Genomic DNA, 25,060 nt, shown 5'->3' on the forward strand with positions numbered 1-25,060 from the left:
CGTCCAAGTCCCTGCTCCCCCAAGTGTTGCATTGCGCCGCCCAAGTCCCCCCCCCCCAGCGCTGCCTGGCCAAATAAAAAAAAAAACAACCCCGAGCGCCTCCCCACCTCAAGGTGCTGCCCCAGGCATGTGCTTGGTTGGCTGGTGTCTGGAGCCAGCCCTGCATGGTTAATACTATTAGTTGGAAATGTAGTTCCTTTTCTTGTTTGCAGATCATTTGTGAGCTAGTCCTGATATTTGTTAGGTAGAAGGTTTCACCAAATAGTGTTTTACGAAAAAAAATCACTCTGTTCATAAACTTTCACTTCAGCTCTCTGCTGTTTGCTATGCATTATTTGTACTGTTGACTGGTCAGATAAGTCACACTCTATTGTTTCCACTCCCTAGTTAGGTGAATGAAAATTGTTTAAACTGAGAATAATGAATGACAAAAACAGTAATTAATTATTTGCTCTCTATCCTTATACAAACCTTCTGAAGAACAATCATTACCAAAGGAGGCTCCCGTGGCTCAAGGGGTAGAGATCTACTGTTTTGGAGATGAAGGACAAAGTTCTAGTCTTGATTTATTAAATAAATCAAGCATACTTCTTAATTGTCTATTCACAGTTAATGATAACAGATTTAGGATCTAATATCTCACTTCCCATCTGGATTGGAAACAGGAGCTTTATATCACTGAAGAGAGGCGTTTCCTAGCTTTCTAGTGGGCAATACACCACTTGTTTCTAGTTCCAGTAAATTGTAAGATATTAGACTTTAAAATTGTGACATTGTCTACAGAAAACCTATTTTACATATTTGTGGCAGTTTTAAAAATGTATAATTTTCTTCATCTGTAAACTATAAAGTTGGATTCATTGTGCTATGGCTGATTTTGTAAGTAGAAGGATACCAAAACTAGAATCAATAAAAAATATAAAACTCTGGAAAATATTTCCAAGATAGTTCTTCTGTAGAAATATATGTTGTATATATTGCGTGATAGTGTGGTATAAAGGTTTTATTGGCACTTGATCTATAGATCTATCTAAAATATTTATAGCACATTTAATCCACTGGTCTCAAAGTAATTTATAAAGGTGGGAGAAACATTATAGCTTTGGCTGGAAGTAAAAGCTTTGTGAAGGTTCCAAATTGGTTTCTGTTATAATCTCTGGTTTTCAGATAATCATAAGTTTGTGAAAAGTGGTCTCTTTGGGATGAAGCTTTCCAGGCTTGGTCTTAGCCCAAAGGTTTCATATTCGGAAAATTTGTTGGAAATTTCATTCAGCCAGTTTTTTTTTCAGTTTGGCAATACTAAACCTAACAGTTGAACTGTTAAGGTAAGAAATAGTCCGGAACTGCAAAATTATAGTTTCAACGGTAATGTCATGTTATGCCATGTTTTTAGCCATGTTTTTCATTTGGTATGGTCTGTGCTATAGGCTTAGTGATACAAATGAAAATTGACATAAAACTACTCAGTGAACAAAAAAGGAATAGAAAATACTGCATGTTGCTGTAGAAATCTTTTGTTCTCTTTTCTTGAACTGTTCAACCTGAATGTTGTGGTGATAAAGTTATCTTTAATCATTGCACATATTTAAACAACAATTAGGTCTCTGTATGCCTTCAAAGTGGTCACTCTAACAGGTCCCTGCACCACCATGAGGGACAAGGATTCAGGGTGCACAGTGGGAGAAAGCAAGCCACATCGAGTATTAGCATGCCAGGGATGTCTTTCTCCCTGCCAAGCCAGACAAAGCCACCAAATCACTGAGACAACTACAGGCATTTATTGGTTTGGGTTATTTTGTTATCTGATATATCTTTCTATACTGTAAAATATCATGGCAGTGTGGGGTGCTTTGGCAGTGGGAAATTATTTATCATAAATATTGGTTACTGTGTAGTTTTTTGAAAATGTTGACACCTCTGAACTCAGTTTTATGATTTTTTTGGTTAACTTTTACCCATTTCTGTGAAGTGCACCGTTCACTGGAGTTTTCTGAACACTGCCCTCAATTATCTTAATGATTTGGCCCAAACTCTTCCTCATGGAACAGCACATCAGGGTGTATGGTCTCTAGTACACAAGGGTTTGAGTCCAGCATCAGTTTTCCCTCTCCTTGCACGTGTTTTCTGGGGAAGTGCTATACAAAGACCTTCTGGGGAGAAAAAGGGGAATGGGAAAACAGAGCTGTAGGAAAACAGAGCTCAATACCTGGACCCTGAAACTGGATGATCTGCAGACTGAGCCAGTTTTCCTACTGTTATTGCTTATAGTATTATTTTCTGATTAATCAAAACTATTGACTGCTGTTGGCTTGTGTCTGTTGAGCCATCCCATCAGTTTCTGCTGTAAAAGTATTTTCTGGCTACAGGATGTAATTGCAGGAATCAGAAAATGAGGCACTATGTAAACACAAGCCTTTAAAAGAGGAACATCTGAAAGCAGAGGGCAGAAAAAAAATGATAAAGCAGCAGGAGGCTAGAGTGTAGAAACAATTTCCTCATACCTAAATGTAGAAGAGTTAATGACGAAGATAAAAGCTGCTTTATAATAAACTCTTTCAATATTTCCACTTTAAATAGGAACTAGAGGGAATGGAACACATATAGTAAATTGATAAATCAGCAGAGACAGAAATGGTTTCTAAGAAGAAAACAACTTTATAGCATAAAAATATTAGCAAAATAGTAGCATAAGAAGGTGTTAACCTTGACAAGCATAACTAGTAAGAATGGAAGTGCAGTGGTGGGCGAACCGCAGCCACTGGGAGCTGCCGGGGGCCATGCCTGTGGACGGTCAACATCAGCAAAATGTCTCGTGGTCCGCAATCAGATTATCCTGATGTGCCTCATGCAGCCCGTGGGGTGCCAGTTGCCCACCACAGAAGTAGAGCGTGATACAGTTTTTCAAGCCTAGAGCTATCCCTTAATAAATGTAGTTTTACTTTTATTTCAGTTGATATCATATAGTTTTTCTCTTGGCTATTTGGCTCTCGTCAGGCTTTTTAGGGAAGAGGAGCTATGTCCCTTCAAGGAAAAGTCAGGAGATATTGCGAATGGAAAATGTTACTGATTTTCAGGGTGCACATGGCGATTTTGTTGTTGGCATATTCTATTTCTTTCCTTTCCCCCTTATGCTTTGTCATTATTCCTTTTCCCTTCCAAATCCTCCCATATGCTCTGTCTCTCATGTTCAGAAAGGGTGAACGGACACTAATTTTTGGCTTGCAAGGTATTTGTGAATGGATCTCTTCAGGTTGTGCTGGCAGGGGCTGGCAGTGGACCATCTCCTTTAGGCAGATTATTAATCACTTACCTCTAATTTTTCATCGGAGATGAATACACAGACTAATTTTTTTGTATACAGAATTCTGTGAATGTAATGAGTGTTTTATAAAACACAATGACCAAGTATGCTTTAAGCATTGTAGGGGAAGGAGTATCAACGGAAAAAAATGGTATTACTTCTCAATGTCTGTGTTTACCTTTAAGATTGGCACTCATGTTATGCTATGCAGGTTAGAATCTACTGGGTAATACCAGTGGTGTGATTTGCTTAGATTCACAATCCGAAATGTCAGTTCACAAATATTAGTATTTCCAAAGAGGCTTGAAGAAAAAGCAACCCCCATCCATGACTCCGACTTCATGAAATTCAGACATTTATAGAAATTCCTTTATGAAATGTAGATTTCAGCAATATAAGTTAATTCTAGATGACCCGGGTGTAGTTGAAAAAGAGCCTGCTAGTAACTTGAATATTTTTTTGTCCCTCTAATATTCTCTTAGCTGTTGATCCAATGAATATTGAAGCATCTTGAGCAATTCAACATAGAGGCAACTGTCATTTCTTGGCAAGTCAGAGAGGAAATGCTATTCTGCTGGAGATGTCCATGAAATAGCTTGCAGCTGCAAGAAAAGGTCTTCACTTCACTGTCAGCTGCAAGCAGAAGTTCTCTTTCCCCTCTGGCAGCTTTAAGTATCTGAAAATATTATTTTACCAGCTGTTCAGCATTAAGAAGAGCCTTCAGGGTTGCAGAATGATGAGCCTTGCAGAGTTACTTGTGGGACTAGCCTTTCATCAGCTCCCCTGACTAACAGTTGCAATTACCCTAGATCATCTCGTCTTGCTTAGGATACAGAGGAGAAAGTCCCCATTCTTCATCCATGGCTCTCCCACTAGTATTCTGAGTGAAGTATTAAAGGTGAATACAGTTGAGTGGTTGCAGGTTGCACACCACATGCCCAATGGGTCTTTTCCATCTTTCAATTTCCGTAATATTCACCAGCATTGGATAAACCCATTAACTGGATATTTCACCAATAGTGATTACACATTAGTGAAAGACACTGGGGAGCCCAATGCAGACAATATGTTGTGCAATCAAAATTATGATCTGTTTTAAGGCAAACTGCAAGAAGTGCATGTAGCAATCAAAAGGAAAGGAGACAGAAGAATGGGGAGTAAAGGAAAGAGGTTTTAAAAATAGAGTGAATTAAATATCCATTCTCTACTGGCCATCTAATTAACTATTCCTTGGTCACCTGGGTGCAAGATTTATATTCAGTTTTGTGTGGACTACTTAACTTGGTAATTTAACACACAAGCACCAGTTTCTTTGTCCGGGCACACTGATCAGGGTTACCAGCATAAATACATCATGGCAATAGTATGTGTTTTGTGTTTTATCTCACAAGCCCACTACCAGAGGCTACTGTTCTGGAACACAATTATCAATCTCAGTCATAATAAAAAAGCAAAATATCAAAAGAGAATCTGGCCTATATAAAATCATAAATATCAAGGTTGGAAGGGACCTCAGGAGATCATCTAGTCCAACCCCGTGCTCAAAGCAGAGCAAATCCCCAGACAGTTTTTTTTTAAACCTCACATCCCTCAGTGGCCCCCTCAAGGATTGAACTCACAACCCTGGGTTTAGCAGGCCAATGCTCAAACCACTGTTGGAATTAGTAATTCCAATTCTTAGTAGGCACTTGATCACATCACAGTTTGGATTCGTCAGAACTTCTGTTAGCAATCTCATCAGATAGGATGGTAGTTGAATGGAGAGTGTTTGCCCCCTTCATCTACGTAAGAACTGACACATAATAGCGTGGCAGTATTAGGAAGTTTCTACAGTTGCTATAGATAGATAAGGGACATTAATCTCCAGTGCTGCTATCAGGCATCCAGCATCTAAAAACACTTAAAAAAGAAAGTTAGCCACAAGCTCTATTATAGATACTACCCTTCAGGCTCTGTAACATTAATTTAGAGCTCTCTCTCCCAACATCTGTTACCACTGTAGCACTGCATAACAGATATCGTAGTTTAGGGCATGCCTATAGGAGTTGCAGACAGTGCAGAAATAGCGAATGTAATCCCGAAAGCGAAATATTTGGCTTTTTGAACAATATTTGCTTTGCAGTCAGTGATTCTGACATGTCTAAAATGTTCAAAGTTGCAAACAGCAGTTATAACAATTGAAAACTAATTTCTGCCTGTGACTATTTCCTCTCCCCACAGAGGACAATCTATGTGAGGCCTAAGTCTGAAAATTAAAAATGTTTAATTTTTGGCTTCTCTCCCAAGCATATTAGTCCCATATCTATTTAGTACCAGACAATGTAATACTACTACATATGTGGAGCAGATTAGGAGCAGACACCTTATTCAATCAGTCACTTTTCAGAGTAGATCTACTGTTCAGTTATTTCACAAAAGACTGTAGAGAAGATATGGTGGTCACCATTACAAGTCTGTATTTTCCAGCATTTACTTTACAGTGGTATCTGAGATATCAAAATTTACTCCTGTACTTAACATCTAATTCATATAGGGTCAAATTTTCAAAAGTGCCTAAGTCCCATTTTCAGAACAGATTTAGGTGTATAGAAATGTGTATCTCACTGAAAGTCAATGGGACTAAGGCTGCTATGGGCCTCAGGGCTTCACCAAATCTGAAAGTTAAACTGCTTTAACTATACTTATGTAGTTAACACAATACACACACCCTTGTGTGTGCCATCATATAGGTATAAAGTTGCTTTATATGGGTAGAGCTACTCCTGAATGGGAATGAGAATATGCTATGTCAGTTTAAGGCACCTTTATACTGGTTTAACTGTGTCCACAGTAGGGGCTGTATTGTACATGTAGACGTATTAACTATTATTAAAATATCATCAATAGCCCAATCAGAGTATTTACACCAGTATAAGAACTGTGGGAAGACCAGGCCTTATTTCCTTTTTGAAAATGGGACTGTAACGGGGTTGGGACTCATCACCTGGAATCTCCTGCTGGTGACTCCGAGAATTAGCTCTGTCTGGCAGAGCGCCCTTCCTGGTGGTGTCCTGTCCGTCTTTCTGCCCTCAGTTGCTGTCTCTGGACCCGCATTGCTCCCTGCTCAGCGGCGTCCTCTTTGAGGCCCCTGCCCTCCAGCAGTGCCCCTTAGACATCTGCATCCCCTTCCGGGGATCGGTGCTCAGCAGTCCTACATCCCAGCCACCATATCCAATTGCCCTCTGAGTCCAATCCCTCTTGTCAGGGATCTGGCATAGTATAATGGCTGCTCCCTATGGGCAATGGCTGGGTGTACTGCAAGGGATGAAGCTGGGGGGGTGGCCGGGGAGACCCAGGCCCGCCCTCTACTCTGGGTCCCGGCTCAGGGACCCTCTGGCGGCAGCCTCGCTGTCCTCCTTCTCTCCCCTCCGCTGTCTGTTTCCCTGGGCCGCTTCCCCTACGGCCCCTTGCACCCGCTAGGCCCTTCTACTCAGGGCCAGCAGCCTGGCAGGCATCAGGCTGAAGCTCCACTCCACTCCCCTAAGCCTGCCAAGCACTGCGCTGTCCTGGGTGCTGGTCTCCTGCTCAGGAGGCAGACCTTCCTCCCTGAAGGTCTGGGACAGATTGACTTCTCCCTTCCTGGGCACCCTTTATATATGGCTGAGCGTGACCCTGATTTGCTCCCTCCAATCTGGGCCCTGATTGGCTCCCCCTAAGCCCTTTTCTGATTGACTCCCTGTCTGCGCAGGCACTCTGGCCTGCCACAGCCCACACTCACGGAGTGGGGCAGTCTGCCCCACTACAGGGACTTAGGCTCTTAAGTCACTTAGACATTTTGGAAAGTTTTAGCCCTAATCTATTTATACCTCACTCATGACCATAGTATCTGAAAGCAGAAAACAACTGTGGCAAGGCACTGACTTTTGTAAAGCTGTTATTGCGTTGAATAGTTAGTCATCAATGATAACTTCCCACTTCAACTTCATAGTAAATAAAATTTACACCACTGGGTTAGTGAACTGATCAGACAAACTTTTAGAAGTGACAGATAAGAATTGTTTATCCTTCTAGCTGAATTCTAAAGCTTGTCCTCAAAATCAAGGAGGAATATAGGTATCCATATATAAATCTAATTCGACATCTTTAAAACCAATGTAAAATAGTTTCGCTTGTAGTGAAGTTCATCTTCTTTTCTCGTCATATTCTTACTTTCTCTTAACTATGCTGAGCAGTAACCCATCGATACTGAATATGGAGCAGTGCAGTAACAGATATTTTTGATTTTTATAAGAAGTAGGTAGAAATTATATTTTCTTTTGCTTTTATATTTCATGGCTAAGGTTAATAAACATATTTGATATACTGTTATAATCCATAGCCCTAAGGGAGAAATAATCTAGCCATTAAGTTAAGGAAAGTAGGCATTGTTTAAGTGAGCTCTGATCAGTCATTGTCAAGGCTGTAACTCTGTGGTCTTGTTTGTTTGTCTCAAGGTAGATGTCAAACAATTAGCACTGCCTATGCTGATGCTTAAAATATTGTCTAGAAATATTGCTTAGATCACATAAAATGTGTGTATAAAACACTCTCAAAAAATCATTAACATCCTTGCAGCACCAGCATAATGGCAGTCCATTTCTCATGATGATCTATGATACCCATTTGTTGAAATTTTATTACTTTTAGCTTTAATGCAGTTTGGTTGCTGTTCTAGCATCTTACCATATTTGTCTCTTTCTTTTTTAGATAAGGCTGGACTTTTTTATTAGGAACACAGTTGTAGTTTGATTATTTGTAGATTAAAGGAGACTATTAAACATAAATCTCTCAGATGGATTCAGTCTCCACATAGACTATAAGGCAGCACTGTTTTCAGGAAGATAAACAGAGACAGTGATTTATGTTGCATTTTTGGGGTATACTTCTGATTGTGTTGTTTCTCTTGTGATTAGAGATTAAAGGTTGTGTTTACTAATATTTTAGCTAGCCATTAACAAAGCATGGAAATACAAAATTACACTTAATGGTATTTTCTTTACAGATTAAGAACATATTTAATTACATCAAATTAATTCAATGCACTAAAATCATATAACAAAATTACAAAAAGGTAAATTATTACGTTTTCTGTGTTTGATTTTTAGAACAACTGGGAACAGATTTGGAACAAATTTTGCAATTGGGTGTAGGCCGTAGGTGACTCCCATTCAGTTAAATGGGAGCAACCTAAATACCTCAAGCAAAATTTGGACCTTAAAAAGTAGTTAAACTGACAAAAAGGATTGGATTTAAAGAAAAGAGAAAGAACTTCCAAAAACTTCAGTAATCTGAAGTGAAAATCACACTGTATGTGAATCTTTACCTACAATGGTGGTATTCTACAAATCATTTTTGACTCACTGCAAATGAGCAGGAATAGCTAATTGAAAAATGGAAGAAATATTATTGTTGAGTATTTGTTTAAATTGTTAATTTATTAAATTAGAGGATTTTGAAAGTTCTTTACATCTGGATATTCCTTTGATATCCGTTTGTTTCCCCTAGTTTAAGTAGTACTGCTGCTAGGATTATTGATCCTGCAATTGGGGCTTCTACATGTGCTTTGGGTAATCATAAATATAATCCATATAAAGGTATTTTAATCATAAAGGCAGTTAATAGTGTGAATCACCATGTTTTATAGGTTCATGAGTTTATTATGGTGAGTTGGTTAAGTTGTATCGTGCAAATGGATAAGGTAAGCCTTTGTTTTTTCTTGCTTTTTTAAGCCATGATTCTAACATGGTATCTGTGGGAAAGTTTGTTGGATAGTGATTCTTCAATTAAGTTGTCTTGCCTTCTACTGATGAAAGCAGGATTTGGTTTTGTATTGAACTGAAACTCTTAATTATGTAATATGCAGCTCATAATTTTCTCTATTTTCACAAATAATATGGGGGCTATATCTGTTACTACTGAACATGTTATGTTCCTGTATTTAATTAAAATATCTTCCTTGCTGCTAGTCTGCAAGACATAGAAACAATTAAGGCTGTTAGAAAAGGAGACAAGTTTTGAATCTGTCATCAAACTAAGCTACTCTGGCTTTTCCTCAATCCTTGTTAAACAGTTATTCTGCTGGTCTAGAGAGGGCCAAAGAGATCCAAAGTGTCTCTCTTTCTAGTGTCAGGTATTTGTTTGGTCATGTTTTGAGCAACTTTGGTTTGAATAACTTTTGAGAGATGTTATTTTGTTAGAGTTCAAGGCTTCTACTCTTGAATCTTTTAATTTAAGGGCACGTGTAAGTGTATATGTCTCCCTGTCTATCCATCCACCCACCTACCCAGGAGAATATAATATTATAGAACAGCATCACTACTACAGACTCTCATTGACTGATCTCCTCAGAGGGCAGAATATCATTGCTAGGTGTTTGAAGAAGCACCTGATTTTTAGAAACGATCTATTCCTTAAATATGTCTCCCATGATGCTCATTTAAATGAGATTAGCATATTCAGTATCTGCACTGAAAAATTGGCATTTATTTGGATTCTAAAACTGTGACTAAAATCTATGCACATGTTGGGTTCAAGAATAATTCTTTTTGCCAGTCTTGAAAGAATTTTATTACATTTCCTCATGATAAAAATCTGAAAACACTGAACGTCTGCGTTTCTACAGGAAACAGATAACCTGTGTATTAAATTGGTTAGGAAACAGCAAAATATGACAAAGAAACACCTACCATATTCTTTAACTATAAAGGTCTGTTTCATCCTCTCACTATTTTTAGTATTGAAGATCCTTTGAGCCTAGCAGGACTTTCTAACTTTTCGCAAAAAACAAATAGATGTATTAATTTCTTATCTTCCCACATAAATATGTCACTATGTTCTCTATTCAAACATGTACTTCCCTCCTCTCTCTCTGCATAAACTGTCTGATGCATCTAACCTCTTGGAATTTATGGCCTAACTGACTCAAATTTAACTTCCTCTAAAAATACTGTCCACAACAAAAAGCCCCAGGAAAAAGATCTGCTAATTGTTGTCTTTACCTGTTACTTTTCAACCTTAAACATTTTTTAAAGTTGAGATGTGATGTTCTAAGGTACTGAATTCTATAGGAAAATAAAACAGAAAAATGTACCCAAGTCTATGAAAGTCCCTTCAGAGATTTAAGTATCAAATTTGAAATCTGATTATCTTACTTTACTTTGAAGCTTCTTTCGTCTCAAAGATACCTTAAAAACACATCTTGAGAAAATACTTTTATTTTCAAAGTGTATGTGTTTGTCTGGCTTTGCTGGGTTACATCAGGCTACTGCAGTAGGATCACAGAAGTTAGAGATAAAAGAGATATCTATCAATGAAATCAAGTCCACTGGCCTGAAGGAGCAGAATATAGTTCTTCAATAGAAGTCACATCAGGAATGAAACTGACACTGCATTTGATCTTAGTCAAAAAGCGAAGAAGCAGTAATAGTGCCAAAAAAAAGAGAGCAATATTACTTCCTAATGGCATGCCGTGTACTTTAATGTTGCGTGTTGGACAAACCTGACGTGTGTGAGGCTTTGATAAGAAAAGAAAGCAGCATTCTTTAAACAGCTAAGAGGAGACTGGAAGTCATTGTGAGATGATGCATGATTTTTTTTACTTTTGGAAGACTGGGTTCAAAATACAAGAGTTTTTGATCTCACCTTAATTTCCTTTGTTCACATCACAAAACAATCATGCAATTTGATACTGCTGGTTTCTGTTTAAGGAAAAAATGGAATAGCAGGAGATACTGTAGGTCAGAATGGAAATACTGTAGCAAAAATGATAGGAGATCATGCTTTCGATGTTATTTCCATGAGCACAAAATTCAATCTGAAATGTTTGGGAGCATAATAAACAACAGCTGAAGTGGAACTAAAAAGGAAAAAGCTTATCAGCAAAAGAAGTATTCATAAATTTAAATATTTGTGATAGCTAATTAACTGTGTGATAAGATGGTTTTACTGATTTCTATGGGAAAACTCCTGTTGACTATAAAGGTGTAGGACCAGGGCTTCAATGTCCATTGTATATTCACCTCTGTGGGAGTGCCCATAATGTAGCTCTGCTAAAGAGGTGATTGAAGTATTTGATTTGGAATTATTCTGTAGTATATATCCACTAGAAGGAATGGGTTTTTTGACACAAAGATTTTGAATATCTCCTCCACGCTACTGTATTAACAGTTTTATTGAGTGAGATCCACTTAGTTTATTCCATTTTTTTAAAAGAACCATTTGCAATCAGAAAATGCTGATGTGTACTTTTCAAAAAATGCGTTTAAAGAAACAACAACAACCCCTCATCCCTTGCAATATGTTTTACCTGATAATGATGACTTGAAATCTGTGGTGGTGTTTTCAGGTGATGGAAATCAGCATTTAGTATTGTTTTATGTTTCCAATTAAAAGGTATATTTAATACTAATAAAAAGTATTCTATGACATTGTATTCTTACTCTACATTTATAATCTCTTAAAAATTGGTTTAAGCCTGATTTTGATGGCTTGATAAGAGCTATGGCAAGCTGTTTGCAAGTGAGAGACTAACTGAAGAAGCTCCTGTAGAGTCTCTGTCAAGAAAAAGTACCAGGTGTTCTAATGTTCTCTTTTCTGTTTGGCTTTTTTTATGGTCCTAAGGGAAAAAATACTCTAGTCATTAAGTTAAGGAAAGAAGGCATTGTTTGTGAGCTCTGATCAATCGTTTTCAGGGCTGTAACTCTATGGTCTGGAAGTGGGCACATTTTCTGCTTCCCTGAAGATATTCTGTAAGTCTAGTGTGGAGCCAGGCCTGTCTTGCTGGCATCCCAAAGACAGAAGATGAGGATGAGGGTTACTGAAGAAACCAGGAGATTGATATAAGCATCCTGTGCTAATGTTGGGGGAGAAAGTAGCAGTTCCTGTCTCTGGAAGGCACAAAGAAAATGATAGTGGATGGGAGAGAGAACTGATTCCTTTTAAGGGTTGGATTTGTGGAGATTAAGGGTCCCTGGCCAGCCTTTGTCAGTTTGGGGGTTTTATCAAAAATGCAAACAGATGAGTTTCAGGAAGTTTCACCTGTTTTGGTGTTTTAATACAAAAGTTTTGTCCCTCGCTAATAATAATATACCTAACTTACTAGGGCATTGTCAGACCTCATTAACATATGAAATACACTTGTATTATATTTGCAGTTTGAAAGCCATTAGAGAAGTACAAAGAATTACAAAATAAAATGCATCAGATGATAGAAGTGAGAGTGAGTAAAATTGAGGGGAATATATTGTTTCCAAATGGGAAGTCGTTGGACTCAGGAGAGCTTTGGTGCAGTTTTACTACATGACTGTATTGAAATCAGATAACCCCTCTGTCAGTTCCCCATCTGTAAAATAATGTTTCACGCTTTACTGGAGTACTGTGAGGATAAATTCATTAATGTTTGTGAGGCACTCAGCTAGTAAGATAATGGAAATAATTTAAGTATCTATATTAAATAAATAATAATTTAGAGAGAAGAATTTGAGTGAATGTGTTTGAAGAGAGGGAATCATTTCACTGGGTTGGTTTTATTTTATTTTACATTTAAATGGCAGCTGTTTGAAGCTGCACAAAAATTGAAACGTTAGTAGTGTCAGTGAAATGGATAAGTGGGCAGAGTTTAGGAAGGCGGTCAAAGTAATTTGTCACATGGTTCTGCAATTTACCACCTGGATATCATCAGTGTCGCGTGTATATCTACCACTGTGTATATACATTGTTTTTGAAAGACAGAGAGGATTTGCCAGCAGGTTGTTTCAAGTTCCCACATCTATAGCAATGATGTATTTAATTATTAAAATACAACCCCAAGACCAGAGCAGCCTTCTAAATTCACAACTGCACAACAGACATCTCAAACATGTGACTTCATATTATGTACCAAGAGTTTTAACTTGTTTTCTTTTATCTTTACTTATGGCTTTGGTTAAGTGCCAGATATTAAAAACATCTACAGTGATAAGCCACTTTGTTAAACAGAACAAAGAAACGCACTATGTCATAAATATCTTACTGGCATAGATTTTTAAACTAGCAATCCTTTAAACCTTTGTAATATTTTTCTACACATGTGAACTGCACATATAAAATGGCTAAACTGCAAATGCTTTAAGCATGGAACTGTAGTATTAAGTGAGTTAATCTCTTGTATTGTACTTCTAGGTTCGCATGTTTACCTATCTGATCGGAAGAGAAGCTGCTTTTGCTGACAACCTCAAATGGATGGCCTGTGCTAACAAAGGTTGGTTTACCTTCTGTAACTGGAAATCTTATATTCAAAGAATCACGCTAAGCTTTGTACAAATTTTCAGTCTTGTCACAAGAGTTATCTCATTGCCAACTATTTAAGGTGAACCGTTTGGAGGGGATTGGTTGTTTCTTCAGGCAGATAGGCTTGATTATGAAAAAATATCTAGAATATGCAGACTTAAAAATATACCCAGTTTGATATACATTGATGGTTAATTAAAATGCACCTAAAATATTCCACAGATGTGATTTTCAATTTCTGCTTTGTTCACAATGGGTTAGCTTCAGTTGAAAAGCTTCTTCACTATTACTATTATTTTATTGGTATTGGACTAGTACATAGGACTCCAACTGAGATTAGGGCTGCAGTGTGCTAGGCACTGTACAAACCCTATAATAAGCCACATCCCTCCCCTGAAGAACTCACAATCTAAATAGGAAAATGAGATTTGTATCTTGTGAGGAGAAATACATGAGGGTATGAGGTGTTCATGTGCTTATAGTAATGGTGATCGTAATAGTACATATGAGAGATGGACACTATATATAATAGAGAGACAAGGTGTACACAGCTCTGAGTAAGGTCGAAAGCTTGTCACTTTCACCAACAGAAGTTGATCCAATAAAAGATATTACCTCACCCACCTCATGTCTGTAGTAACCTGGGATTAACATGGCTACAACACTGCGTACTATAAATAATAATAATTTAGAAATCACTGATTAAGTCAATTTTCTTTTATCTGTATTCTTGGAAAAAACATATCTGTCATTTTGTTTTTTCTTTGTGCCTCATCACATTATGATGACTCACATCAGGCACTATGCACATAGACATTATTGCTTTAACCGCTGTTGTGTCCATCTGATTGGAATTACTCAGTTTGAAGTCTTGTCTTAATCAGCTAATGTTACACCATAATTTAGTTCTAGTCATTGTATCGGAATCCTTTGAAGCATCTTTTTGAAGACAATTTAATCAACCAAATGCTTTAGCTTTGTAGACAGTACAGTACTATAGCTGCATAAAGATCTAAGCACAGCAACTTAGAAATTATGGCCAGGCAATAGGAGCTGCTTGACTAGTTCATCTGGTACGTGTCAGTCTCATTCCCGATGAAGGGAAAGTGCACCTCTTTGTTCTTCGCCATCACTAGCAGCAAACACAGTAGACTTCCTCGTCACTTTGCTTTTGTATACTCTGATGGAAGAATATTGTAGGTTTGCCTTTTTCTAAATGAGAGAGGGTCAAATCTGGTTCTCTGTTAGAACCTGGATAAAATCTACTGAAGCTAATGAAACTACTCCAGACTTACACCTGTGTAAATGAGAGCAGAATCTGGCCCATAGGTGTAATCTAAAAGATTAATTTTAATTATCATTGCCTCAATAGTCTTTTGCCTCAGATTGCATCAGTTATATGACTTGCTCCCTAACATTAAGGTCTCCCATCTCTGATCTGTAATTAATTTCATATAATCTAGGTTCTGACAGTGTAGGAAGCAGCACAACCACCTTCAGCTCAAGTTACATGAGATTCAGAACTTTCCCTTAGATTTTTTAGCTCTGGTTCAGCCAAGTTCTTTAGTGAAAAGACATATTACAGCTAAGGGAGAAGAGAGACCCAGTAAAGGCGATCTGCAGATTGGTTGAATGACTGCATTGCAGTTTACTTCTTGCATGGATGGGCCAAAGCGTGTTGTTGTTACCGAGGTCAATGGCCCTAAAATCAATTTTCCTTGCAGTGATTTTTCCCATGGAAGCACAGCATAGATGAAGGCTGTTTGCAAGGTTTCCAGCTGACTGCATTGTGGACAGCAAAATCCTTTCTTTCGAAAAGGATCACTAGGGAAATTCATACCACCTTGCAAAAGTTCTTTAACTTCTGGAATCTAATGGTGAAACCATGAGACACCTGCCCCTCCCCCCCCCATCCCCCACACACATTTCTCTGCTACATTTTGTGCATAAGTAGGGCATGTCTTGAGGGAGTATGGGCTTAATGAGGCTAAGCAGCAAACCATTTTAAATACATTAAAAGAATCAAGACCTCAAAGCCCCAATAGAATGGTTTATGAAATTTACAATTATTTTCCCCATTATTCTGTAAGCAAGTGCACATGAAGTTAAAAAAAAATGGAGCTTTACCAGGATCTTGAAGTGAACAAAGGTATAAAGTTTCCCAATACTCAACTTGCCAAGTTTTAAAGTATGCAGCCACTGCATTTCCCTCAACAGTCACATTCAGCAGAAAGTCAGCCAGCTGTAAAAATAAAGATAGGCCTTAAAGTTTTGGTTACTTACAAAACAGAGGGCATGAAACAAATATTTATATGACAAAAGTATATCAGTTAATCATTTGACAGCCCCTCTTTTGAATGTTTGTTATTAATTATGCACCAACAGTATGGTTGGCCTTTTACAAAACACAGAGGAGGACAAAAGAGAGGATTCATCTCTGCCCCAGCACAGAGCCTGGTGAATGGACAAAGAAAGAGAGGCTTGTGCCTTCCTTATTTTGGGGTTGATGGGAGCCTGGCAGTCCTGAGGGTTTGCCCAACTTGTGCCTCAATGAGAACAGCTCCATGGCCTGTTTTATTATTAGGAAATAGCAGAGGTGTAGGAAGCACTAGCTACAACCCATACATAAGCAGCAGCATCCCAACATGTCCAGCACTGTGGGCTCTTGCAGCAAGTGGCATAGAGATGGTTACGCATGTTGTTCACCTTGTTGGGAAGCCCCTTCTGCTGGGGAGCATTACAGCTTCAATGCAGTGAAGAATACCCTCCTTAGTCCCTACCCAAGGAGATTAGGTTCTAATCCTGTATTCCTTACAAGAACACTGCACCCATTTTGTTCCATGACCTGAAGGTGGGACACATTTCTTGTCAAGTACACAGTGCACTGTTGAAAATAGTTTGTCATTTTGAGCTGTTTGGGGTCTAATGCTACTGGTGGTCATTTGGCTGAAAATCACTATTATCTTATGATAATAGCAGTATGGAAAGGAAGTCTAATTTCAGAGGATAATCATTTACCCAAATTATATTTAATATTTAACCAAATAATGTTATGAAACATCATGTTCAGGCTTATGAAATGGCATATAGTTCCTGGAAGGACTTTTATTTCCTAAAAAAATAGTAGTTATGTGTGTCAATGAATCTTAGATAATATAACTTACGTACCAAGAAGCCAGGGGTGTAAGAATGTGTAAGTTAAAGCAAACGTTTATCTGGTATAACTTGCATAGGCTTAGCAGCTGTGTCAAGGACTTCAGTGCGTAACTCTTTATTTCCTGATTAAACCTCAAAGTCTAAAGAAGGAGGAGCTGAAATCCCCTGGATAACAGTTTCATATAATGGATGAGTGTGTGATTCAAATGAGGATTGGCTTTTGTGACATATGGTAGTATTACACACACAAATAATCAAACAGTCCAAATACTTGGTGAAAGTGCAATATAGCAACGTTGTCTCCCCTTGGTCTTAACTCTCTAGTGTAATAACTCACAAGAGAGAAAATGCAAAAATAAATATTTAAACAAGTGTGCAAAAATTTTGGAGAGTTCCATCACTCAGGCTGTGGCAACTCGTTACACTTTATATAGTGGAAGCTAAAGTTCAGGGAAAACTACTATGTCTAGGAAGAAAGTAAATAAATCAATGCTACCTGGAAAGAATGAGCCAAAAGTTCATAATAGTTCATTATAATTCTAGTATTAATTATAATTCCATGGAAATTATAAACTGATTGCAGGCTTTTAACATGAGCCACAAAGTCTAAAAACACATTGAAAGGGAGACTACACATTCAAAAGCCGACAGTGCAAACTCAAACCCAGCTTTGAGAAGACCACCACAAAAGAAAATAAAGAGAATGTATATGGTTACAGCTATGACTCCGGTCCTCAGTTACTTCCTATTATCAATCAAAAATTAATTTCTTAATAAAAAGTCTTACAAAAAGATATTTTTTAAAAGGTCAATAATTTTAATAGGCTGGGCCTAGCTGATTAAATGCATTTGGTTAAGCCCCGTAACACACTTTTCATCTCATTTTCCACCCCATATCCATCTACAACACTGGCTTATGTCATGAAAAATTATTTTGATTATACAGTTTTGTTCAGATCCTTTGGACTATGATGCTCTATTCCAACAAGAAATGAAGCACTTCACATGTGTTATGATGCCTAGATACCACGGTGATGGGAATCTTAGAAATGTCAAATGTGTGTGTATGCCTCTTTGTGTATCTTTAAGAGTGAGTACTGTTTATTGGTATAGGATATGGACAAGCATAATCTCCTTGACTGGATATCTCTATTGCTATAAAAGGGATTTTGGCAATACCAAAACATATTCCTTGGTTATCTGCAAAATAAAGTTAGTAGGAAAATGTTTGTCATTAACTATTTTGGCCCATATCTTGTTGTATGCATAAATTTAAAATGAAAAAAGCTGGTGCAAAATACCACATGGTTCCCTGTTGATTGTTATTGTTGGATTAGTGTGGGTCATGTCTGTTGTTCCCTCCTTCACCGACCTCCAGGAGTTAGTATCTTCTCTTTCTGTATAAAAAAGAAAGAGCGGGAAAAGTCCATTTTATCTGAAACATAGTGACATAAAAACCTTGCGTGAGGCACACAAGCTTATGCTGACTTTCTATGGAGGCAAGCTTTATCCCAAAGGTAGCATCAGGACTTGTGACTGAGGGATGCTCTAGTCATAGAAATTCAGAAACTTGTTAAATGAATATTTGAAGTAGTAATTTTAATAGAAATTTAACATTCAAGATATCCTGTAATTCTGACTTGAAAATATGTGGAAAAGAAAAACAATGTTGGATAAGAAACTCTCCATGGTCCTAGGCACATATACACATAAAGGTTTTCTACGATGCAGTAGAATCTCAGAGTTACAAACTGACCGGTGAACCACACACCTCATTTGGAACCAGAAGTATGGAATCAAGCAGCAGCAGAGACCAAAAAAAAAAAAAAGCAAATACAATACAGTACCATGTTAATCGTAAACTACTAAAAAAATAAAGAGTAAGCAGCATTTTTCTTCTGCATAGAAACTCTGAGGTGTTTGTAATTCTGAGATTCTACTCTAGTCAGTAATCTGCTTCTAGTTTTATTAATTGTTCAAGGATCTAATGTATAATGGCCTCTTAAAATCTGTGGAGGCAGAGCTGGTCATGTGTTGCTTGTAGCGTGGTGCTTAGCACAACTGAGGCCCGATCCCTGATTGGGTCCTTAGGAACTATCTAGAAATATTACATAATAGTAATAATCTCATATAAAATATACACTATGTAAAACAAAGCATTAAGAAACATACAAGGAAGTTGCATAACATAATACATTATATATTTTGGAATAATAACTCAAGGTCATGTGGAAATACCTAAAATAAAAGCATGACTGAACCGTGCTCTTTAAGGATTATTCAGGAAAACAATTACAAAATTTAAAAAGGGGTATATATGTGGGGGGAAATACTCCTTATTTTAAGTCCCCTACCCAGAGGCCTTAGAAATAGCAGCACATTTTAAAAAGGGTTTGTATGCTCCTTAGCATAATTTAGTTTTGCTTTTGGTGGATTTTTCCTCAGCTGCAACTGACACACTGTCTTAAAAGAAGGAAATGGAGATAAAAAGTTAGTTAATTTATTTGTGGATCTGTCTCACCTGCCTAAACTTCCATAAATAGCTAGTTATTTTGAGTGCCCAACCAGAGATACCTTAAACATGCTGAGCATCTCCCTTTTTAAGATGTCTCAAGGGGAACACCCAAAAATTGAGGTATTTCAAAATCACCTTTGAAACTTTAGGCTATCACTTGTAAAATAAAAATACTTACCCACAACTGTACTGTCTTATAAACCAAAATGCTTTGGGTTTATTTATTTATTGAGTTCTACACATAAATTGTTTATATAGATTAGTTAGATTTTAAGTATGTAGTGACCTTTACGCAATATAAAGGTCTAGATAATGAAATGTGTGTTAATGATGACAGGAAGAGAAAGCCCACATTTTTTCCTGCAGAGATTCTGCAACCACAAAAATGGAGAGGTCAGCATATCAGAAAGGCTAATATACATATTAGCTTTTCCCAAAAGTAATCTCAATCAATAGCTCATGAAATAACAGTACACTCTTCTTTCTTTCCACCATTTATACAGAATGTAGTTTTCCCAAGAACAGATTTCCCAATTAAGATTGAATCAGTTGTTAAGCTGCTAGGCTTCAAAAGCTCCAAGAAACCCAGACCAAAAACAAATAATCTTCTTTAAAGTTAAATTTAAGGCAGAGAGTATGTTTCAGTAAGTTAATATCCTTATAGAACATTTTAATTAGTAAATACAATTTAAAACAAACCCAACTCCCCAAACCATAAAATGCCAGGAAATGCAGTTAAAATTAAATTACAAGAGCTAAAATATTTGAAAGAATGAGAATTCACTGATACGATGACCAAATTTATCAGAGCTTTGCACTCAGAAAAATGTAAGTGTCCCATCTGTCCCTGCTGGTTGAGTATTGAAAATATGCACCAAAGAATTTTTTTAATTTATTTCATATCCACATATTGCTGATATGTAGAATAAGCTGCATCATTATACACCTTTGCTCTGTTCATGTAAGTGCTATAATTTCGTGGTCTGGAGAGAGGAGGAATTATATGGAAACATGCCATATTTTTATCAAATGACACATGGATTATTGGCTGGCACATTGAATAATAAGGCCCTATCCTGCGAGACGCTGAGTGCCCTCAGCATCTCGAAGGTTTGGTCCCTTAAAGAGGAGTGAGTTATGATTGGCTACAATGTTTGTCTAGTCAAGAATTTGTTGTTTTGTACTGTTTTGTCTTCTTGCTGACTCTCTCTAACCATAAAGATGAGTGGAGTTGGCCTTTCAGTGTGGGCTAGATCAGTGTTTCTCAACCTTTTTCATACTAGGGACCATCTTGCTGCCTTCCTAAACTGTGTCAAGGAGATCTCCAGAACCGGCACCAGTCCACAAATCAGTCATTGAGAAACACTGGGCTAGATCATGCTAATAGCACTAAGCTGATAGTAAAGGGTGGTGCAGAGATACAGCGCCTCACAGAGGAGCAGTGGGTGAAATCTGCCTAAAAGAATCATCATCTCTCTTGGAGCTCCCTGTTTGGGGTGGGAGAAGGGAAGCACATTCGGCCACCTTCCCCCACTTAAGAGGGCAATGTATTCTTCCCATGCTTAGCAAATGGTGGAGTATCAAGCTCGGCTGTACCTGCTTCCAAATTCCTTTCTGATGCGTAGGTTTTATGGGGGAGCAGCCTCTGCATCTCTCCTTAGTGCAAGTTCTGCAATTCTGGCAGGCTGTCTAAGGGCAAGGCACAGTCTAGGACTTTACATTGAAGAGTGAGGTATTCTGTGGTCACCAATAAGGTGAAATGCCTTATTATGGATGGCTGAAGTAGTCTGAGTTACTGATTTTTCTTAGCACAAATATCTATGGCACTCTCTACCATGGTATCTGACAGGTTAACAACCTTTAATGTAGTCATCCTCACAACACACCTGTGAGGTACTATTATCCCATTACATCTATGGGAACTGACACAATCTTTCACTCCTGTGGACTATTTAATATCTACAGGAGGGAGCCTCACATGCATTATATTTATAATGGCCAGAGAGTTATAAAATGCAACCAACAATGAAAGAGAAGTGTATCAAAAAACTTGTCATAAATAATTTGATATATTAATGATAGAAATGTAGAAAAACCTTAAAAGGTGTGGAATACTGTAATTCCAAGGATCTGAAAATGCTTTTTAAATGTTACTTAGTTTAGCTTCAGAACAACCCTGTGAGGCAGACAGCATAAATGAAACCCATGTTAAAGATGAAGAAACTGTAAGTGTCATATCTGCAATCACACAGGAAGCAGAGATGTTGTAAGTCCCTGACCCCTATTATGACCGCGACAACACTACACATATCCAAAAATCTTTAGGTTTGGTAATTGACTAGACATCTCAGACTTTATACTTCTGATGCTGGATGGAATTAGAAAATATTAAAGGTCACAAAAATGAGGAAGGAAAAAAAGGTAGTCAAGCTTTCTGAGAAGTCAAAAGTTCCCCTTGGAACTTCGATGGAAGATTTCAGTCTGTTATTGTATCCAGTTTGGTTTGTCCCTCTCTAATAAATACAGCTCAACAGTTGTTGTTTCCAGCTGCCTATTACCATTTGAAGTCTGGTTCTCCAACCCTTCAAAGATCAGGCGTTGTGGTAATGCCTCTTTCCTGTCCATTAGGCATCAGTCCTCCTGTAGCAGAGAAGAGGGTTGGTGATGAATGGAGATCCAAACACAGCAGTGTAGATGAGGGTAAATTTGGGTAAACACATGCAGTAGTCTGGGCAAGACTGTGGCCTTGGAGTTGCTCCAGGGCTTTGTCATATTTGGATTAAATGGGATTGGCAGGGCAAGGACGTGCCAGGATACTTTGCATTTGAACATTGAAAGGGAATAAAGCTGGTGACAACGTAGGTGGCTGTGGCCTTCCCCATTTCACTGCTGCCAGGATACTTCCTTTAGGAGGAGTCCTGTTTCAAGCTTTATGATTCAAAGTTATGATTATTTACCCAAGTTATTCTGATTCTATTCTCATTGGTCCCTATCATTTGCAAAGAATGTATTATGGAATCAGGAGTTTATTCACATTCCATGCCACACAGGATTGAGAGTGTACACAGATCTGGAGTGGAGTACCACTACTATTTTTTCCCCATTTTGACCCCACTTCAATTCTGTAAACTAACACCTGAAAGTAGGGGTATGTCTACACTATGAAATTAGGTCGATTTTATAGAAGTCGATTTTTTAGAAATTGATTTTATACAGTTGATTGTGTGTGTCCTCATTAAGTCGGTGGAGTGCGTCCACAGTACCGAGGCTAGCATCAACTTTTGGAGCGTTGCACTGTGGGTAGCTATCCCACAGTTCCTGCAGTCTCCGCCACCCATTAGAATTCTGGGTTGAGCTCCCAATGCCTGATGGGGCAAAAACATTGTCATAGGTGGTTCTGGGTACATGCTGTCAGGCCTCCCTTGCTCCGTAAAAGCAATGCAAAAAATTGTTTCTCGCCTTTTTTCCTGGGTTACCCATGCAGATGACATACCATGGCAAGCATGAGGCCCGCTCAGCTCACCGTCACCGTACATCTCCTGGGTGCTGCTGAGAGACATGGTACTACATTGCTACACAGCAGCAGCAGCAGCTCCTTGCCTTTGCAAGTTAGCAAAGACTATCCCAAATTTGACCCAGCAGGGTCGATTTCAGCGCTAATCCTCTTGTCAGGGAGGAGTACAAAATTGATTTTAAGAGCCCCTTAAGTCGACAAAAATGGCTTTGTTGTGTGGATGGGTGCAGGGTTAAATCGATCTAACGCTGCTAAATTCAACCTAAACTCGTAGTGTAGACCAGGGCTAGATAAGTTTTGCATGGTTTGGTATAATGTTATAAAGAGTGAAGACCGTTCTAATTTTTATTAAGTATTTACTATGAAAAAAAAATCCATTAACTTCTACTTTACCATGAAACTGCAAAACTGTCTTGGAACCAAACACTTAGGATAAGATGTGCAATGGTGTATAACAGTCTCAAGAACTGAGCCCTTCAAGGCTGACACACTGTTTCACAGACTTCTGCTTTCACAAATTAATACTGGACAAGGCTGCTTCTCATCAAAGATGGTCCTTCTGCATGTATCCTTTGGAGATAATTAAACAGAAAACACAGCAGACATAACATGCATCATATTTATTGTTGGAATCTTCCTTAATTCCTTCTGTCAGCCTCGTAACTTGGAATCTGTGTGTTTTCACAGGGTTTTTTACTCAGATCTCTACATTAGCTGACGTACAGGAGAACGTCATGGAATACCTCCATGTTCTTAGCCGACCAAAGGTTATTGATCAAGAGCATGATGTGGTATGGACTGAAGCATATATCGACAGCACTGTAAGTCTGCATGAGAAAGCATTTAAAACACATGCTCACAAAAGAAGATGAGGAGTTAGATTTAAACCTGCTATTGTGGTTAACAGTACTAGTTGTTCATCTTTCCATCCTTTGACTGTCAGTAGGTGGGGGTTAAGTTTTACAAAGTTTAAGTTAACTAATTCCACTTACAGCAATTAGTAGGTGTTTATACATTTAAATACTGTAGGAATGCATAGGTCAGTCCCAAAAAGTAACAGTCACTGTTGCCTTTATGATCAGCAAATGTGCAGTTTGGTTGTCAGACATGACCAGTAACATAAAGATTAGTAACTTGGAGTAATCATCATTTTCCAAATGCCTTTAAATGAATGTAAATTGAACTACAAACTACATTAAATGAGACTTCTACAATAGTCATTAATATATTTTATTCTGCAGAGGTAGGCCAATGATTAGGTGACTACTAAGATGTTTTCAGTTGAAGAATATTGAAAATGTTGTACATGTTACATATTAAAATAGGACAAATCCTTTTTGTTCTGGTTGGTAGATGGCTTGGTTACCTTACTGACATATAATTTCCAGGTTCAGCACCTGAAAAACATTAGATTTAATGCAGATTTTCTTTTTTTGAAATGACTGTTAACTTGCTAAAACATATGATCAGTAAATTGTGTCTGACTCAGATAAAGATTTATTTTGTTTTGTTTCAGTAGCTTGCTTAACGTTTTCTTCTTTCTTTTCCTCATTTACCTAATTGAGAGTAACATATTGTAGAAGCATATCACAAGAGTTGCAGCAAATGTTCTTAATTTAGTGTGAAATGGTTACAAATATTGGTTCTAATGAGTAGAAATCACAGATTAGCAGCTGCAAAGCTGTTCATTTATTTTAACTGTTTTTCAACCCTCATGAGAACTGGGCAAACTGAGAAAACTCTATCCGGTGAGCTCAACCTTCCCTCCCTAGTTCACCCCCCCTTTTTTTTTAAGGGAGTGGTGGGGGAAGCTTTAAACTTTGCCAGGCTTTTGAGCCTCGTCAAGTTTAAAGTAAAATCATCATAAAAATATCCCAGAAAAAATAATTGAAATGCTGTTTTATTTCAGTTTTAGGTTGTCTTCCTCTTTTTATCTGAATTGTGGTCTTGGATAGAATAATATAAAACAAATATGAACATCTATGGTTACCAAAGAGAAACAAAATAGCCTCACTTGGAAATGTTGTTTTGGATGTAATCAACTTATTTCCTGTTTCCTGTTTTACCAATAAATAGCACTTAAGGGCATGATTAATCTGCACTCCTCCTTTTCTTCACTGAAATACTAGGGTGAGAAGGGTAAAAATTACATAGAGCCTCAAAGTTCCCTGCTGCAAGACATTTTCTGAAATGGGGAGAGGTCTGGTAGAATCTAAAGTGTTTTGTTTTCATTCTCATACATGTTTCTCTCTCTCTCCCCCACCCACTCTGCCCCTACCCCGGCTCCTAT

General features: G+C 37.9%; 1 protein-coding gene across 7 annotated transcripts in view; it reads left to right on the forward strand.

Annotated features, from left to right (window-relative positions):
- The window catches only part of CACNA2D3 (calcium voltage-gated channel auxiliary subunit alpha2delta 3), an 828,400-nt gene that overhangs the window by 566,411 nt on the left and 236,929 nt on the right, over positions 1–25,060 (forward strand). For all 7 annotated transcript variants that reach the window (XR_004001243.1, XM_030569375.1, XM_030569373.1 and 4 more), the window contains 2 exons: positions 13,478–13,556; positions 23,458–23,591. Coding sequence is in view for 6 of the 7 variants with exons in the window: in XM_030569375.1 (XP_030425235.1) it covers positions 13,478–13,556; positions 23,458–23,591 (213 nt within the window). In the remaining variant the exon portion in view is untranslated. The remainder of the gene's footprint in view (positions 1–13,477; positions 13,557–23,457; positions 23,592–25,060) is intronic.

This window comes from Gopherus evgoodei, chromosome 7 (genome assembly GCF_007399415.2).
Source record: "Gopherus evgoodei ecotype Sinaloan lineage chromosome 7, rGopEvg1_v1.p, whole genome shotgun sequence".
Lineage (NCBI taxonomy): Eukaryota > Metazoa > Chordata > Testudines > Testudinidae > Gopherus > Gopherus evgoodei.